Source organism: Pleurodeles waltl, chromosome 5 (genome assembly GCF_031143425.1).
Source record: "Pleurodeles waltl isolate 20211129_DDA chromosome 5, aPleWal1.hap1.20221129, whole genome shotgun sequence".
NCBI classification, from domain to species: domain Eukaryota; kingdom Metazoa; phylum Chordata; class Amphibia; order Caudata; family Salamandridae; genus Pleurodeles; species Pleurodeles waltl.
The window spans coordinates 263,264,354-263,283,515 of record NC_090444.1 but is presented as its reverse complement, the minus strand read 5'-3'; the positions used below and the strand labels follow the sequence as shown (position 1 = coordinate 263,283,515).

Below are 19,162 nucleotides of genomic sequence, written 5' to 3'. Positions count from 1 at the left end.
AGAAAAAAATGCCAACTTGCTAGGGGATATCCCTCTAGGAGCTCAGCTAGAAAGCCAGGCAGTTCCCCCTTGAGGGAAAGAAGGTATCCAGGGCGTCATTAGTTTGAGATTCATATGCAAAAAATGGCAAGATCAGGCAGCATAAAGAAGATATGGGCAACCGCGTTGGCACACGCCGCCAGACCCAGTCCACCAATGTTGATGCATGAAGTTACACCCTGCCAGTGGTCTGCACAATCCCATGAGAATGTGTTTTGTTTCCATTTGCCGATGACCTCCGCAGAAGTGTTTTATGTCAGGGCACCTCAGCCCCGTAGGGCAGAAGACCATCGGATCCCAGGCCGCGGGAGAGTCTATCCATCACTCAACATTCAAAAGGGGGGAGGTTGCCACGTCTCCTCCAGTTGCGGCGGCTTTATCCATGTTACGTTTCAGGAAATTACCAACCTGTCAAGGATTCTGGAAGATGTGTGTCTTACCCTGGTAACTGACGCGGAGCCGGGCCGGGTAGAGCATAGCATATTGTATATTAGCTTTTTGAAGTTTTTGTTTAATGGGCCTGAACTTTCTCCTAGCCTCCTGCACAGACATGATGAAGTCCGGAAAGATGGATATAGAGCTATCTTCGTAGTGAAGTGTATGTTTCTCCCGGGCCAGTCGTAGTGCTGCATCTCTGTCCCGGTTATTCAAGAATCTTGATGTTATGGGCCTTGCAGGAGCACCATGAAGCAGTCTTGTCATCAATGGTCTGTGTGCATGCTCAACCACTAGGAGCCTGGAAAAGGCCTCAGTCCTGAAAAGGGTTGTGAGTAGATGTTCCACAAATGTTTCCATTCTGCCAATATTTGTAGACTCTGGAACTCCCATAATGCACAGGTTATTCCATCTAGAACGGGCTCCAGGTTCAGCCACAATGACCTTAAGGACTTTTTCCATGTTTAATAGTTGCTCACTTTTTGTTCAATAGTCGTCTAGGTCCCCCACAGACAATGGCGGCCATAATTGGGCTGAGCCACAAGGGATAGAAGAAACGGCAAGCCCATGTAACATGAACACGCTCCTGCTGGCCATGCAACAAAGTGTGACCTCAAATGAAACAAAAATGGACAATATAGTGCACAAGCTTGATCGATATGACTCCTGGCTCAATGAGGCAGAGCAATGAGTATCAGCAGTGGAGGATGCAGTTACCAACTCCCGTTCTCGAGTCAGGGGCTGTTGGTGTTTTACGCGTAGAGGGAGGTGAGGGAAAGAACAGGGAGGAGAGAAGGGGGACACCCCAACACCCGTCAACTGGGCGATTCTCTGACGGTCCCCTCCAGGGCCTGCACCGCACACCACCTCTCGCACAGGTCAAGCTAGTCCACAACACGAGTGGCACACCCCTCCACCCAAGAAACAAACAGGAGCTCCCCCTACCCCAGGACTCCGCCACCCTAAGGTTGGCCACGGCCCCCGGCTCACACCCGGGCACGCAGCAGGTCCAGGACTGCAGGCAGCTTCCCTTGGCCATTGTGTGGGGCCGTACGGAGCCACAGGTGTCACAAGGTCCCCACACGGCCCACTCCTCACTCCATCCAAAGAAGGGCCTGGGGGCACTCTTCAACTGCAGCAGTCAGGCCCGCTCCTCCCCAGGTACATTTAATTCTTCGAGCTTGCATGGCTCTCCACTACCCGCGTGGGCCGCACTCAAGTGTTCGGCCAGGCCTACGCCACTACGCCCGCCTCAGCATGTATCATAATGTTTTAATTTCGTCTTTAGTTTCTGACTTTGAATGTGTGCTGAATTGTGCAGCACACATACAAAGTAGGAAAGGTTTAAGGTGTGCTTAAGTAAAGTATTTTCTACTGGAAGGACATCCTTCCAGTGCATAACCTATACAAGACACACACACACCCCCGCCACCCACTAGCCCCCACCCTCACGCTATATGCTGCAAATGTCTTTGTGTGGTGCTCGGCAGCAGAAATCTCCACCTGCACTAGGGAGAGAGGATGAGAGTGCCATATCTCTGTAGATATGGCGCTCTCCTGTTCAGTCCCTATCACGAAACGCAGTACAGCATTTTTTGCCTGCTGCGCTGCGTTGCCTGACAGGTCTGTGAATCTGAGCCTCATTGTATTGCATTAAGTGTAGGTTAACCTGTGTAAAATCCACACTCGGAATACAAACCTTCATATAAACTCATCTTTCAAAAATAGTCTCTTTTGTTCTGCTCATCACATGCATATTTTAACTAACTGGCTCTTGAGATTAGTGCTCCTTGTAATTCGTACTGCAGCTCCCCATTGTCCATTGACTTGTAGTGCTTGTAATTCATACAGCAGCTCCCCATTATCCAGTGACTTCATGGACATTCCTAAAAGTGGGGGGGACCAAGTGAGATACATTCTTCACAAGAACCTCAAGCAAGAATCTGTTCAGACCTGATGTCTGTCCAGAGGTAGTAAATTAAGGGCAGTCAGTGTTTCCTCTTCTGGTAAGGGTTTTTCCAATGCTAGCCAATCATGACCAAGAAGTCTGGGCGTTATCAGATTTTCTGAGATGCGGTTATCTTGTTCAGCCAGTGGTCAGGGCCCCCCTGCATATAGATGTGCGTAATAACTTGCAAATTCCTAAGCTATTCGTTTTGGGTTGGTAAGAATCTGTCCAGTGTGGGAAAGAATATTAGGAACCACTCTAAACTCCTATTCTATATTCATTAACCAGTATAACAGCTTTCTTGTCTTGTCGCCAACCTCATAGATTTTATATTGTGTTGCTGTATACATCAAGGAAGCAGAACCCAATAAGTTTTAGTAAGATCAACAACCTCATCAACTCTGTAGTGTGCCTTATTTGGCTGTCCAATGATCTATTTGTCCCCCATCCCCTGAGCCGGTCTATTCTTGCCTCTAAAATTTATTTTTAGCTGCTGTTTGATATGAAATGACTTGTCCCCTCAATACCGGTTTTAATGCCTCCCATGACAGAGTTTTAGAGTCAACTGTCTCTGTATTTAGTTCAAAATAGTCAATGATCTTCAATCTACAGAAATCTCTGAAGGTTGTACCTTGGAGCCACAAGACACTCAACCTCCATAACCAAGAATTAGTCTAGCAGGCATTCAAAGTTAAATTCATACCCGAGCATTGTCAATTAGGGCCTGAGGAAGTACTTGGGCTCCCCCCAGGTTTGTCAGGTCCACTGTAGTCAGGAAAAAGTAATGTAACCTGGAGGAGCATTTGTGACAATGGGAGTGTAAAGTAAACTCCCTGGCGTTAGTGTGCCACACCCTCCATGCATCTAATAGGGCTGAGGAGCGGGACTATGAATTTAGGATATCTGATTTACAGGGAGGTTGAATGCTCCTAGTATACTTTGCGGAGCACCCTCAGTCAACAACAAATTATCTAAACTAACATAAACCCCAACTCCCACCTTCCCTACACTTCTTCAACAGAAGTATCTGTCGCCTATCCCCAATGGGATAACCATCTAATATAGGGTGCACAGCCCGGTCCTCTCTCTCTGAGCAGTATCAATTAACATGTACATGTCTACATGCAGCCTAACAGCCCTAATTGCTGACACTGTGTGCAGACCTCCAAATCAATTGACAGGGTGAGCCTCCTGACAGCCCACTTGCATCATCACTGGGATGTAGAGGACGAACCACATAATTGCTAAAGGATACAGATTGTTCAGCTAGCCTTAGAGTGTATAGTGTCTGAAGGGTCATTCCAAATGTCTGTCTCCGGGGAGGGTATCTCTTACTTCCACTGTCCCTTCTACCTGTGCTTCAACGCCGATTACTCTGTTCTACGTTGTCCGCTTTCTGTAGCTGTAGTCTTCGATGTCGTGATTTGTCTTATCATCATCATAAATCTTTATTTGCCATATCCGCCATAAAAGTACATAAACAATATAAAACACAATAAAACTAGTTAAAAACTATAAATAGATAGAATACATAAAGACATTCTACAGCAGACAGTTAACAAACAAGATTCCATGATCAAAGGGAGACAATTGTACTATTGGAAACTCACATCACGTTATTTACTCACAGGTCAAATAGTGAAACTGACTCAATGCGGCACCCTACTGAGAGTTAGTTTTTTTTTTTTTTTTTTAACTTAGCCTCCACATGTTCAGCAAATATAGAGAAATGACAAATACAATGGGTTGGCTGGATTGCTTTTCAGGATCCTAATTGCCGATCTATAATCCTTAATCCCCAGATAGCAGCATAATGACAAAATCCACTTCCTCCTGAACCTATGGTATTGGGGACAAACAATAACAACATGGTTGATGGATTTTAACACCTGGGTATATACGGAACAATATACATTCAACTCTTAGAGGTGCACTGCCTCTTCGCTGTAACTGAAGAAAGTGGCAGGGTCCCAAACCTAAGTTTCATGTACAATGCTTTGTGGAGAAGGGGTTCGATCTCATCCAGGTAACCTTCCAAGATGTAATCTTTGAACTCAAGAAAGGCAACAGTAAGGGAACTCACTCACCCTTTCATTCCCACAGTTCAGAGCATTTGTATACCGCCTATGTGAACCCTTGAGAGTAGATTTTGAAATCACACTGGAAGTCTCTGAGTTAGATCAAAGGATCCCACAACCCAAACCAGTTAGCCGATGTTTAATAAGCCTGAACCACAGGATTCTAGAAGCCCCAGGTATCTTCAAGACATCTTCCAAGCCCAGCCAGTATCGCATAATTTCCAGGGTGATTCTTGGCCGGTACAATAATGTTCTAAGGGTTAGTTTGTTGGTAAGAGATCTATGGCCCAAATCTAATCAAAGGGGAATGAGCGAAGTGCTGACCGTAAAGGCAGTAAGGAGGTGCAAAAATCAGTTTTTAACTAGCTCCAAACCGGTTACATTCTCATGGCCCCAAAGTTCCTCACCTATAAGGAGGCCCAAATTGTAGATTTGGAGAGCTGGGGATACTGGGCAGAATGTGGAAGATTGTAGAAACCTCACAACATTCCCAAAATATTGCTGTAACTTGAGTCTACACTTTTGTAAATGGGAGGACCAATTAAACTTCTCTGTGAGCATGACCCCCCAAGTAGTCAAATGTGTGGACTCTTTCTAGGCGGACGCCATTTAAGGTCGGTGGGAGTGTGCCAATAGACAGGGGTTGAAGACCACATACTTGGTTTTAGTGAGATTAATCTCCAGGCCTCTCTGCTTACGAACAATTTAAATTGGTTCAGGAGGGTTTGAATCCCCTTGGAGGATTTTGAAATTAAAAGAGCATCATCAGCAAACAGGAGTGCAAGGACCCTCCCCCGTTGGTGAGATTCGGGGCATCATTATCACACAACCCAAGCTGGAGCACTGAACTATTAATATCTAAAAGAAAGAGGGTCAGGGGTAACACACACCCTTGTCTTACACCCCAAATAACAGGAATGGGGACAGTCAATTCACCCAGCGGGCCACATCTGACCTGGGCATAATTATTGAACTGGAGCCTGATGATGACATCAACAAGATATTTTAGAACACCCTGTTCCATCATGACCATCCACAGCGCCTCCCTTGGTACGAGGTCAAAGGCAGACCATAGATCCACAAAGACTACATACTAACAGGCTCGCCACAGAATGATGTGTTTCCAGAAAATAAGTTGGAGCCGAAACACCTGATCAATTGTACTGAACCCATCCCTGAAGCCAGCTTGCAAGGTGGAAAGCAAGCCCACACCATTCATCCAGTTATGCAATCGATCAAACACAATCTGACTGAAAAGTTTCTGGAAGCTGTTAGTAAGACTGATAGGCCTATAGTCGAAGGGGAGCGAATTTTAGCCATTTTTGAAAATCAGGATTATCTCTGCTCCAGCCCATGATGGAGGCATAGGGGAGCCAACCATTAAGGCATTAAAATACAGGTGAAAATGGGGGCACCATATATCCTTGTATACCTTAAAAGGGTCCCAAGGAGCTTTGTTAGGGGTAATCCAATCAATTGCTTTGTTGATTTCAATAGAGAAAATGGGCCTAATATCTTGAGCATCTGTCTCAGACGAGAAGTCTCCAAAGTGTGTACCAGCTATAGTACTATCCTCGCAGTCAGGATGGGCAGCACCCTCAGTGTAAGAAGAAACATCAGCTATACTGCTATTCCTACTATTGGCTGGTATCCCGCCAGAAGCACCCTCAGTGTGAACCACATCACATGAATATAATTTAGAAAAATGATTGACCAAGGCATCTGCAGAGATATTACTGTCAATCGGAAGGTTAGTCTCTGTTCCCCCATTTTCAAGGATGCACCAAAAAGAGCAATTCATTTTCTTTTTAACCACTGATAACAAGGCCTCCCATTTGCCAAGTTCCCAATCTCTTTTAGCGCTCAACATGGAAGCTTTGTAGGAGGCCCTGACTGCATGAACTAAATTCCTGTTTGTATCTCTAATAGCATGTGTGAGAGCGTGCCTCGCAGTTCTACATGATTTGGTATAACAAGACCTCACTTTAACCCTCTTTGGAAGAGACCTAGACTCAACCAGGAACAGATTCCCCAGGGAGGAGAACAAAGAATTATGGATAACATTGGTTCTTCCCATGGAATCTAGATGCTGGAGGTTTACTCCTACAGCCTGCACTGCTTCCAAACCAGAAGCAACAACCTTGTAGACCTTGTTCTAAATTCCCAGGGAGTTAACCAAGGAGCTCCATTTTAGCCTATATCAAATATTAGTGGGGATGAGTCTCCTATCAAAAGGTTAATTAAGGGAACTTGGAATGGTGAAACCCAATGATCTTAATGTGACATCCAAGGCATTACGATCACTATTCTGTTAGGGGATCATCTGCATGTCAGTCATTACAGGCCATAATTTAATGTCAGATATGATATAATCTATGAGGCTAGTTCTGTCCCGGCGATTAAAGGTGTGCCTCTGCTCATTGTCCGATGCCGCTCTCCCATTACAAGCTTGAAGGCCATCATTCAAAGTAAAGGCATTTAACTGTAAAGCAGCAGCAGTCCACTTTGTGAAAGATGGGAGAGAGCGCAGGAACTGACCAAGCTTCCTTCTCTTCTCCAATCATGAAGTCAGTCAATAATGAGTGGCTCAAAGTTGCAATTAAAATCACTCACCAAAAGTTTAAAATAACCAGCAGGGAGGGTCATCAAGTGGGCATTAATCACATCAATAATAGCTTTACGTCGCTACCCCATACCTGCAGTAAACATTATATATGCAATAAAAGTCAGCGGAGGGGAATTGCAAAGTAACACACAGAACTTCAGGGGAGGCTAGATCAAAAACTTTAGAAGTGCACAGCAGAGTAGTTTTGATCCACATTGCAAGCCCTCCTGAAGGGCAGTCGTTCCCCTGAAGAGGTTGCAGCCAGGTCAAAGTTGGCAAATCCAGAATAGAACTGAAGAAGACATGGCCCATGTCTCCTGAAACATGCAAATGTTGATTTTATCAATAAAGTTGCACCGGTCTGGGCAGTATAATTTACTTGTAATGTCAGCAAGATTCAAAGAGACAATCTTTGTTAAGGTGCTAGTAGGGGTAGTAGTACCACCAGTAGCTGATAGACTGTGGTTTGCAGTGTGTTTGCGGGTGGCGGGTGTACAACTACTGGATGTAGTGATGAATTAAAATGAGGGCCCACTTTCACAGCTCCTTCTATAGCCTGTGCTCTGCCAACTTCTAGGGCAAATACATGTCAGTCATTGCTGTCCAAACCTGACAGAAGTAGGTATCTATTTGAGACAGAGACAGTGACATCTCCAGATACATCAAACTGAGCAGAGGAAGACCCACAGCCACCCAACTGCCTTGCTGGAACAGGATTGTAAAAAAAAAAAAAGCCTAAGGGCACAATATTGACGGCTACTCCCAGCATTCTGGTCCTGGTACCATAGTAGATTAAGATCTGGGCCAGACTCCGATACTTGCAGTTTATAAAGACACAATCCCTTTCTACATGCTTTGTTGAGGAGTCAATCCAACCAACCGGTCTCACAAATGAATTGTCACTATACTCCGATATGTTAAAGTCGTAAGCTGGGTCAGCCATTAGCATCCTTTTTTTGAGCTGGTGTGATGATTCCTCTCCAGTGGTAGAAAGAGACGGTACTCCAATCAAAACTGCTACGCAGGGGCAGCACTCAGGTGGAAGATTCAAATGAAGGCTGATGCGAGTGGGTCAATGCTGGGAGGGAAATACAATGGTGGGTCAAGCTGGGTACAGTATTATTAGGCCCATCTTCACCTTGTCATTGCTGGCCATCACCACTTGCCTCACAACGTGGGGATCATACTCCCTGGGAAAACTACACATGGTTATTGATAGTGGGAGGAATGCCAACAGGTGGTAAAGTCCTAGGGATGGCAAAACAACTTGTATCTCTAGGCCTGGTCTAGTTGATGATAGGTGGCTGGACCGGGAGCTGGGCTGGGACTGGCTGCGCCAACAAGTCATTATATTTAACAGATAATTCCAAAAAGAGTCTTCTAGAGAACATATCCTATCCACCAAAGTGGTGATGCATGTGGCCACAATAGTTTTAAACTTCTCCAGACACAATCCCAATTAAAATTAATTGCCTCACCATGCCCCTCTGTCGTGATGCATCTTTTCGGCTCAGTCTGTGATAACATATGCCCAGCTAGGTCACAAGATCGGAGAGGAGGGTGGGTTGCTGACTTATGTCTGGTGGTTGGCCTGTGAACTGTACCTTGTTTGGTTTTTCTTTTCTTATTGGCAGATGTGCCACAAACGCTAGTATTCATAGAGACTCAGTTGCTTGCTGAAGTGCTTGGTAAAATAGCAGAAGGCAGAAAGAGGGCTTGATCAGTGTCCACAGTGGAGGGTGAGCCACCATAATTTGAAAAGCCCATGTCAGAAATACCAAATGATGGTGCTGCCAGGCTCAGTGATGGATTGCATAGCTCATCTCCAAGGTCTAGGGACAGGCACTTCTCAGTCAAGTCAACTTCCTTAAATATTACACCAACTGAGCATGCCAAAAAGTAATCAAGTGTGGTACCGTTCTGTGATTTTGTGACATTACCTTTGTTCCCAATTAACTTCCTTTTGCCCATTTTCCCACCAAAAAAGTGCACACAGCGGACCCCAAATTCTAGTGTACACACTTGCCAAGAGACTTACCACTCCGTCTATTCCGGCTGTCAAGGGAGTGGCCCATCCCAGCATCATCCGGACGATGATGAGCGAAGAGGGACCTGGTCTTGTCCCGGTCTTCGCCCTTGCGCACACTGAGGTGCGCCCCGCACCATGGGACACGCCATGCCCTTTTAGTGTGGTTCAGATGCTCCACCTGGGCCTGATGCATGCTAGGGTACGAAGTCCAACCCCAGCGACTAAGGCAAGTGAAGTTGCTGGCAGAAATGCAGGCAGGGAACTGCCAGTGAAACAGCCCTTGCTGTAGGACACTCCAATCGATTTTAGCATGGTTCATATGCTGCCCTGGGCCCAGTGCACACTGGGGGATGAAGTCTCACCCAGGCACCTAAGGTGAGTGAAGTTGCTGGCATAAAAGCAGTTAGATAACCACCAGTAAAACAGCGCCTTGTCTACTGTGGTCAGGCAGTTGGGGAGCTTCCCTCCACTCCCTTTGCTTCATTGGGAAAGGGCTTTCACACAGTCCCCTTGCACAGGGCCATACATTCAGCCAGCCCCAAACTGCTTGTGGTGTTCCAAAAAAGCATGTCTTTCTGTCATCTGTAGCATTAAACCTTGCCAGAAACAGCAGCATATAAGTAAGCTGCATAGCCGTTCGTTTTTGCCTGACCTCAATATAGGATCTCCTTAGTTGCTGCACTTATGTGGTAAAGTCTGGATTGATGCTGACGTGCTGGATCCATTGTCAAGTTGGCCTGGAGCCCCTTTTGTTTCAATATGTTGTCCCTCTCCACATAATTCAAAAAAAGCAGATGATCAGTGGCCTCGAGGGACCCCATGGGGTGGGGGTGTCACACTGCCAGGGACCTACGTGCTCTTGCTCAATCAGGAAATATTTGGATAGCGCCTCTGCCAGCATCCATGATTGTAACGAGGTAGACGCGAAATGCTGTGGATCAAGCCCGTCCCCCCCTCCAGCACTCCAGTGAAGCATAATTTGATCCATCATGATGTGCCCACTGCATCCTCAATTCTGCATTCTAGGTGGCCCATTCTGTACAATAGGTGGGTAACATCTGCCCTTAGTGACCGCACTGAGTCATCCACTGAGGAGCTTTTATTCTCTGCCCCAGGTATCTACTCTGTGATCTTGCTCAGTTCCTGGCAAAGAAGCCAAATTTCAACGTCCAAGATGCTAACCTCCGACTCTAGAGTAGTACGCATGTCACATGAAGCTTTGAAAATGTGTGTTCAGGGCAATCCGGGTTACAATGGTTTTTTCCAATGTAGTCATCTCCCCCATGTTCCCGGGTGTAGTTTTGGTGTATATATCAATTTTACTTTTAAGTACTGGGCACCACCGCTTGTGGCTTCCTCATCATGTCAGGAGTTTAATCCTGGCCCAGTGCTGAGTTTAACGATGTGTGACTTGTAACTGCCAGTGCCTACACCTCAATAATATGCTCAGATCTGAACCAGGCACCGGACTGCCCTCTCCAGCCACACCGGTATCCAACTTGCCTCGAGAAGAGTGGTGGTGGAAAAATGGGGACGTGTATAGGGAGGTCTGCAAGTGTCCATACCCATATGTCACAGGTGAGACCATCTGGAGTGGGACACCCCCTATCTGAGTCTCCAGTCCTATCTATAGTGCCTACTTCCGTGGGGAATAGAGGCCCAATTTTAAAGCATTGCAAGCTCAAATGGCCCTCATGTGCCTCCGGTTGTTGCAGCCAGCTAGCTCTCTGCCTCTGGGGCTGACCACAAATGCAGCGTGTCTTCAAAAAAATAGTGAGGGGAAGGGCACCCAGATCACAAAGCACTTCATCTCCTTCTGTGTCTCCCGTCCTGCAGGGCAGGGAAAAATACTTCCAGACACTCTCCAACCATGGCTCCAAGCCAACTATGCAGCACAGAGTACCCAGCAGTCCAAGCATTGCATGGTCCCAGCAATGTTGGGAAGGGCAAGGTCATGCTCTTTCTGTAGGCCTGACTGGTCCTGCCCAATTACTTGCTGTTTCAACCGATTCACAGCCCTCTGTCAGCAGCAAGCGCTCTTCCTCCTCCAATCTAGGGCAGCTTGTGGTCTCACATGGAGTCGCTGTTCTCCAGACCTGGCGGAGTTGAGTAGCAACTCACAACGCATAGGGGCAGGTCCAGTTACAGGCAGCGCTCAGCAGACAGGCCACTGCCTCTGCCATTCTCCCGGGATCTCAGGTGTGGCGCGTCCTTTAGGGCAGAGGGGCTACGCCCCCCCCACCTTTTGACCCTCATGCAGAGTGTCTGTCAGGCTGAACAAAGGTCATTCTGACAGACACTCTTTATGGTCAAGTCAGGCAGCCAGGAGCAGACATGCGCAATTTGCGCAGACTTCTGGCTGTCTGAGCGGAACTTTTCTGGGCTGAGGAGGTCACAGCTCCTATGGGGGTGACCTCCACGGCTCAGCAGAGGTGCCTCAAGGCCCTCCCCTGGGTGACAAGGAAAGCATCACCCATTGACTTCGACCTGGGCGCTTCAGGTTTAAGCCCTGAAGTGCCCAGGGCGAGTGTCAATCATTGACACTTCGTCACCAAGTGGGGTGGGGCCAGCAGTCACACTGACCCCATCCCACTCTGTGACGAGGCTAGGACTGCTTCCTTCCCGCATTGGCTGACCTAGGGTCAGCCATTGAGGGAAGGCAGCAGTCCCAGCTCTCCTGGGACCTCTGAAGCTGAAGGTAAGTGTGTGCGTGTGTGTGTGAGAGAGATCTTTTCAAAGGAATGTTTGGCACGTGCGTGCATGTTTGAACGTTGTGAGTGTTGTTAATGGATGTGCGTGCATGTATGTGTGAAAGAAGTGTGTGTGTGCTTCCTGCCCGTCCCCCTCCCTCCTAAAGCTGCTGGCCACCATTGCGGGCTCTGGTACCTCAGCTTCTCAGGGCCGGCACCAAATGTGTGCTAAAGGTTCTGGGGGCTCTTCTCAGTTCTCCTGGCATGCCTTATAGGCTACAAGCCTCAGGATCCCATACCGCTTTAAGGAACAATCTCAGAACACGTCCGCCATAGTGCGCTGCTGATTATCTCATGAGTTCCTGACTGGAAACAACCCATCAGAAAATATGCCACATTAGAAAGCAGTTTGATATTTATCAGGTATAAATAAGATGTCACAGCCTTGCTTCACAGCCTTGCCATGACTTTGAGAACATCGTGATGTAAGCGAATTGATTTCACCCTTGGAGCAACACTTCTAAAAGTTAAAGAAAAGATACATTTAAAATGGAGAATTACATTAGTCCAACATGAAAAAATATGAGCATTTTCAATTTCGTCATCTCTATATTTCTAATTTTTAGATCTTAGTATTAGGACCATTCTAGAATATTTGAAGGAAACCATTTTCAAATATAAAGTGACTGAGTCACCGGAGTCATTCTTACTTGGTATTTGCGTTTCAATGTCATTGCATCCTCGGCCTGAACTTGTAAGAGATGTAACGAGAAAGCACTGACATGAAAATGATGGTCTCATTTTTCGTCTTCTTTTAAATAAATATGGAGGAATGATTTAGATGGTTATATCTGGAACCTTTTTGAGTAAATGTGAGGGTAAAATGAGAGAACAATACTGTAAATAGGGTTCACTGGAGAAATAGAATAGCCCATGCCATCAAAGACTCTCTGATAGTAGCAACTGTAGTTGTGAAAAATGCAGTCGGGAGAGCAATCAATGTTACAAATCCGGTGGATTCCTGTTGTTTTTGATATCACCAAGAACAACGGCAGTGCTATTCAGAAACATATCAAAGAATTCATCCACTCTTTCATCACACCTCATGACGCACACGTTAAGCTGTCCATCACTTAGGCATATTAACAACATTATTATCGATTCTATATCTGCCACACTACTGTGACTTCGATATTTCAGGAAGCTGCAGCAGTAAAATGATTCTCACTTATTTAACATCCGATAGAAATAATAAATTAGGGCCAGATGTATGACGCAGCTTTGCAGTTGCAAAGTGTGAAAATCGCCATTTGCGACTGCAAAATGGCCTTGTACAATGTACCATCCCTATTTTGCAAATCAGCGGGCACGATGTACAAAGCAATTTTGCAGTCGCAAAAGGCGAGTGTCCATGTACAATGTACCATTCCTATTTTGCGAGTCAGTGTCCTGTTACAGACTCGCAAACTAGGGATTGCGACTCACAATTAGGAAGGAGTGTTTCAAGGGCGTCCCTTCCTAAATGCATCCCACAGGTCCATGTATGATTGTTTTGTGGTTGCAAATGCAGTCGCAAAACAATCACAGTTAACACCAATTTCAAATTGGTGTTAACCCATTCGCAAACGGGAATGAGTCTCCATAGACCACCGCCTTCTCTGAAAAAATGAAAAGAAAAGTTTTCATTTTTATTTTTGAAAAGCATCACGTTTTCCTTTAAGGAAAACGGGATGCATAGTTTAAAAAACTGCTTTAACGAAAAATAATTCACAGACATAGTGGTCTGCTGTCCCCAGCAGGCTATCATCCCTGTGAGTGTGGCCATTCCCAAATGGGTCACAATTTGCGACCTGCCTAATAAATATTAATGAGGCAGGTCGTTTGCTACCTATTTGGGAATCGCAGACAGTGTGGTTCACACTGTTGTACCTTTTGTTTTGCAACACACAATTTGCAATTCATAAACAAATTGCAAATTGTGAGTCACATAACAAAAGGTTGTACATCTGGCCCTTTGTGAGAGGCAGGCAAGAGTTGTTATTTACTAGATGTGTATACTTACATCTTTACATGTGCAATGTTGGGCAAGTTGGGAAACTCTGGCCTATGGAGATAATGCAGTTTCCCAATTCTCCACAGCTATGTTATTCATAATAAAAAACATTGCGCTGACTACTCATCTTGCATTTCCTGCTCCAAGATTTGTTTTGGTGGAACAAGTCAGAGCAGGGAATAATGGGATAGAATATTTCACCTGATAGGTGGTATCGTGCTGCACTAGTGGTGCTGGGAGGAGGGACTTATAAGACTTATCAGCCTCCAGATGAGAAAAACCCATTTGCGAGCGCTACATATTCATGTGCACCAGAGCAGTGGATGGGGCAGATGGCTGCAGACTGACGCCACTCTTCTTGTTACAGAGAGCAGCCCCTCATAGCACAAGGAACAGTTTCTCACTGCTGCTGATGCTGCCTCAGTTTTTGTTATCCAAACTGTTGGCAGCAATGCATTTTATTTAGCTAGCCATAGTTTATGCTAGCCTTGCAAGCCATCAGGCTTCACAGCTCAGACCTCACCCCAAGCATTTCCTACTTACTGCACAGTTTGCTGAGCCTTTAAGCTATTTCAACTGTAAATAAGGCCACAGAATTGCATAATTTCCGGTGTCACCACCCAACAAGACCATTAAAGAAAATTCAGAGAAATGTTTGTTCTGTAGTCTACAATTAACCCGTCATTAAATGTATTTGACGGCTGAGACTACTTCCATAGCTATGGCTACATTTATAAATATATAGAGTACATGAGCATTTCAAGAAATGTGGACGTTATTCAGAGCCAAACCCCCAAATGTTGGTCAATGTTTTTTAAAATGTTCTGCAAATACTATTGGAAGTAAGCAATGGATTTGATATGCCACTGCCCTTCACTGTTAGAGTTCCCAGGGTAAAGGGATCCCCTGGTTTGATTACCTAAAATGTATTTTAGTCTGAATTATATTAAATAAAGAATAGAAGCCAACCTCCAGCCTCAGTTTTCCTTAGCCTCTCCATTAAGGCAGAAATTATTTCATCTCTTGGAGTTGCCTGGTGTGCTTTCTCTGAAGAGACCTACTGTTATTGAAATAGATTTGACATGACCCCAGTTAATACAACTACCATCATTTTACATATGTATATGGAACAATCACTAGAAAAGGTTGGGATTAAACCTGTGTGTCTAGAGGTGGATGGAGTCTAACACAGTGCTTATTCGTGCTAATACTTCGTCCATTGAAGTATAGGTATTCATTTTTACGGGACGCAAATTCACGAACAGCTTCTGGGAACGGTTCCACCTTGGATGGCTGTATCCTTAACATAGGAAATTAAATAAGGAAAATCAATACCAAGACTTTAATTGCAGAAGTGTTGGATTGGACTGGACTTATTCTACCACACTTTTGCCTCTATCAAATCATCATGGCTTTAAGAAAGCGGGTTTACTGAGAAAAAAAAATAAGCTGTGGCTGTACTTTGGCATTTGTTTTAATCCAGATGGATTGGATATTTGAAAGATGTTTCTATCATAAATTCATGTGAACACTGATTTGGAATAAAGACTTAATTGAAAACACAAGAACTTTGGACTTGCCTAATTTCTGGATGGCCAATATGTTTATTTATGAATTTAGTTGGTTTGCCTCCATTTGTGTTTTATATTTCTTTAACAAGTGCACAATTGTTCCTGTGGACACCATACTACTTAATTGTCTTCTGTCATCATGGGCTTTGACTCCGAGTTTTTCAGTTTACTTTTTTGAGCAACTATTTCTTTAATGCCTGTAGGTTTACACAGGTCTGCTGGGTTTACACATACCTAACACTTGAAAGGCAAAGAATACAAGATAATTCACTTGGAAGACCGAGAACACAAGATAATTCTTGTTTACCCTCTGGTTGCTGAGGCACCTACTTTGCCCCACCAGACTTATGTCTTTGGGCTTTCAAATAATACTGGGGGCACACATGAAAGAAAGGGAAGCAGGATGCCAAGCCAGATCTTGTGTATCCACCGTCTGGCTGTTTAGAAACCCTACGTATGTTCTACCAGACATTTGTCTCTGGGTCTTTTGTACAGTGGCTGTCCTAAATTGGATTGTAGCATTAGATGTGGAATGACACTAAGACTACCATAGTACTCTCGCCAACTGCCCCCAGAGCCCAAGTTTAGTGTAGCCGGAGACTTTTACTATCTTGAAAATGTGCGAAGTGGGTAGGGTCCTGGGAACTTTTACCCTGGCATGTCCAAGAGTCATTCCCACCCACTAGCTTATGTCAGGCACAAATGTTGCCTCTCCAGGCATCCATGGCAGAACACCTGAAGTAAGATCAGAAGAGGACTGAACCTGTTGTCTGATCTGAGAAGAGGCTTGTAGGACTGGGCCTGCTCTCTCTTGTACCCAGAGCAAAGAAGTGGAATCTGAAGGTCATAAGGCTGACCTCCATGTTAAGCTACAGTAGTAGAGAAAAGTTCAAGAGGCCTTTTCCTCCAACTGCTAAGCTGACCAGTGACCCTGCTGCTGGCTTCATCCTGATACTCTAAGTCTTCTGAATACCTCCCCCAAGGTAGAAGTGTACTCCTGTGGTGGATTAGAACTTAAAGGGCTAAATTCAGAATGTAAAATCTTTGACCAAGTCTAATCTGATTGGTGTTTCCGGCCTGCACTTCATCAGGATCAACATCAAATTGCACCTAGGTCCTGGTCTACCACAGCCACTGTCGTTCATAAGCACTTTAAGCTTCTTGGGGCAATGCCTAGTTAAAACGTTTATAAATCATATCTCTGGTTCTCCTCATTGGATTTTAGTCATTTGGTGTCATTTTGTTTATTAACTTATTACTCTATTTTACTAATTCGGTCTAGGATTTTTATTGCATTGCATTTTTACGTGGTAACTGTTTTGGTACTGCATAAATACTTTACACATTGCAATAAGATAAGCCTGTTTCCTCTGTGCCATAGCGACCGAGGGTTAAATCGGGTTAACCTAGTGACTTTGTGTTCACACTGACAACAGTTGTGATTATTTCTTGAGGTGACTAGTCACCCAACCCAATTAACAATAATAATGCATTGCAACACTTGACATCAGAGCTCTTAAACTGTATATTTTTAATTATTCTTTGCAGGTGCACCGAACAGCACAGGACCGTCCTGTTTGTTTTCTGATGGTAATGAATTCATCGAAAAAACCTACCCCGGGGCAAACTCCAGATTCACCATGGACTTTCTTATGTTATTTGCCTTTATACCAGCTGTGATTATTCTAGGAATAATCAGCTTCAAAATCCGAGATTTAGTAGCTAAAAGATAGTGAAAAAAGATTGAAAAATGTTAAATAACAAATATGTCCGTTTGAACACACTAGTGAACAAAAGAACTATAGAAAACCTTTCTTTCTGATTGGCCAACTTGATTAATCTTGTTATTCCAAAAAACAAGTGTTTTTCTCAATGATTATTATGTAACATTAGGTTTCACATGCCTGAACAAGGCACTACTAGAATAATGCTACAGCATCTCGTGCACTGAATCTTCAATGATTGTTTACAGTCTTTGAAACTATCATGTCAGCAAATGTTACTGTGGGGAGACATAGAAACCACCTGGAACCTTCCTGTAGCGCCTTTTGGGGAGTTCAGTGTTCCACATTACAATTACAACTTTTCAAAAAAGTGCATTCACGTCTTGCCCCGATTGGGATTTTGGGATTCTAAATTTCATCAGTACAACTCTGGGAGAGAATGGGGAATTACCAGCAGAACTAGGTCGAGGAAATTCCTCATTTCTCAGTGAAACCTCATGGTCCCACTTGTAAATCCTGGAAAAGCCACATCCACAGACTTACCAGTACCTCCTGGTATCAGTTCCTCTGTTGGTGCGGATGAGCCTTTTCACAGGGCAACATTAACAATTCCTCTTCAGAGAAGCATTTTTTTTAAAAGAGATATTCTTTGGTGCTTTTGTTTCCACAATTTGTGTGCCAATTAAACGTAATTTATGAATGTGTGAATTAAATAAGTCTCAACTTCTCTACAAGCAAGAATGGTCACAATTACACAGTTTTCTAATAAAGCTGAATCTGTGGTTGTGTGTAGGTGTGAAGTCTATAGTAATGCTATCCATGAATCCATAGGTATGATGCTGCAAATGCTGTACCAATAAAGACATTGGGGCATATTTATAAGAGCTTTGTGTAGTGTTTGAACCATGCAATGTGGTACATGTGTGACACAGACTTCTAAGTCAGGTTTATGAAGCCACGAAAAGCCACTTTGTGTGCATGGCTGTGAGTGGCCTCATAAATCTGGAGTGGCTCAACGCAGCGCAAATCGCTGAGTTGCGCTGCTCTGTCCTGGGTAGGTGCTTCATGAGCGTTGCGGTGGGTGTTCTGACACAACTCCCATAGATTTTTATGCATTCCCAGATTCACAGGGATTTGTAAACCTAGGAACGCGCCAAAATCATACGCCTTCCTAGGAGAGGCGTAATGTTGAGTAATTTGTTTTTTATTTCGCCTCCTTTTTTCCTCTTCTTGCAGCACACATAGAAAAATTAAAAAGCCTCTTAGGATTGTTTTTGTGCAGGAAGTTGTCCCTTTCTGTTCAAAAACAATCATGCATGCAACGCAGGCAACCTTGCACTTGGGTGCAAGGGTACCTGTATTTGGCGCCAGGCAGCAAAAAGGGTGCCAGCGCAGGTGAAAGGACAGTAATGCACAGTATTAACTTAAATACAGTGCATTCCTGCCCTTTCCCAGTGACAAAGCACAGCAAGGTGGCTTGCTGCGCTGCACTGAGCCACTTTCTAATAAATATGCCCCATTTTCCTCGCTATGTCATCAGCCCTTTTCCAAATACACCACCCCTCATTGTTCTCATTCCAGCCCCACTGTGCAAAATAAAATCTATCAAAGCCAGTGTCTAAGAGAACTTTACAAACACAGCAAGAGTTCAAAAGCCCTGAGACATAGTGAGTTTATAATTTAATAAGCCGGTTGATTAAACAGTGACTGGGGGCAGGTGAGGGGAGAAGACAAAGCAATTGGGCAGGTGGGGGGGAGAAAACACTGGGACAGGGTGAGTGGGGTAGGGTATGGATAAAAGGAAAACAATCAGAGGGTGGGATTGATGGATAAAAGCAAAATGGGTAGAAGGTGGGAGGGATAAAAGCAAAACATGTATTCAAAGCAAAACAGATAGAGGATGTGAGGGAGTGATAAACACAAAAAGGACAGAGTGTGGGAGAGACATAAAAGCAAAATGCACAGTGGGTGGAACACAGACAAAGGGAGA

The 19,162-nt window shown here is 44.7% G+C and overlaps 1 protein-coding gene across 1 annotated transcript in view; it reads left to right on the top strand.

Annotated features, from left to right (window-relative positions):
• The window catches only part of ABCG5 (ATP binding cassette subfamily G member 5), a 161,733-nt gene extending 143,471 nt beyond the window's left edge, over nt 1-18,262 (top strand). The window contains exon 13 of the mRNA XM_069236713.1: nt 16,997-18,262. Coding sequence (XP_069092814.1) covers nt 16,997-17,181 — 185 coding nt within the window. The 3' untranslated portion in view covers nt 17,182-18,262. The remainder of the gene's footprint in view (nt 1-16,996) is intronic.
• The last annotated feature ends 900 nt before the right edge of the window (nt 18,263-19,162 follow it).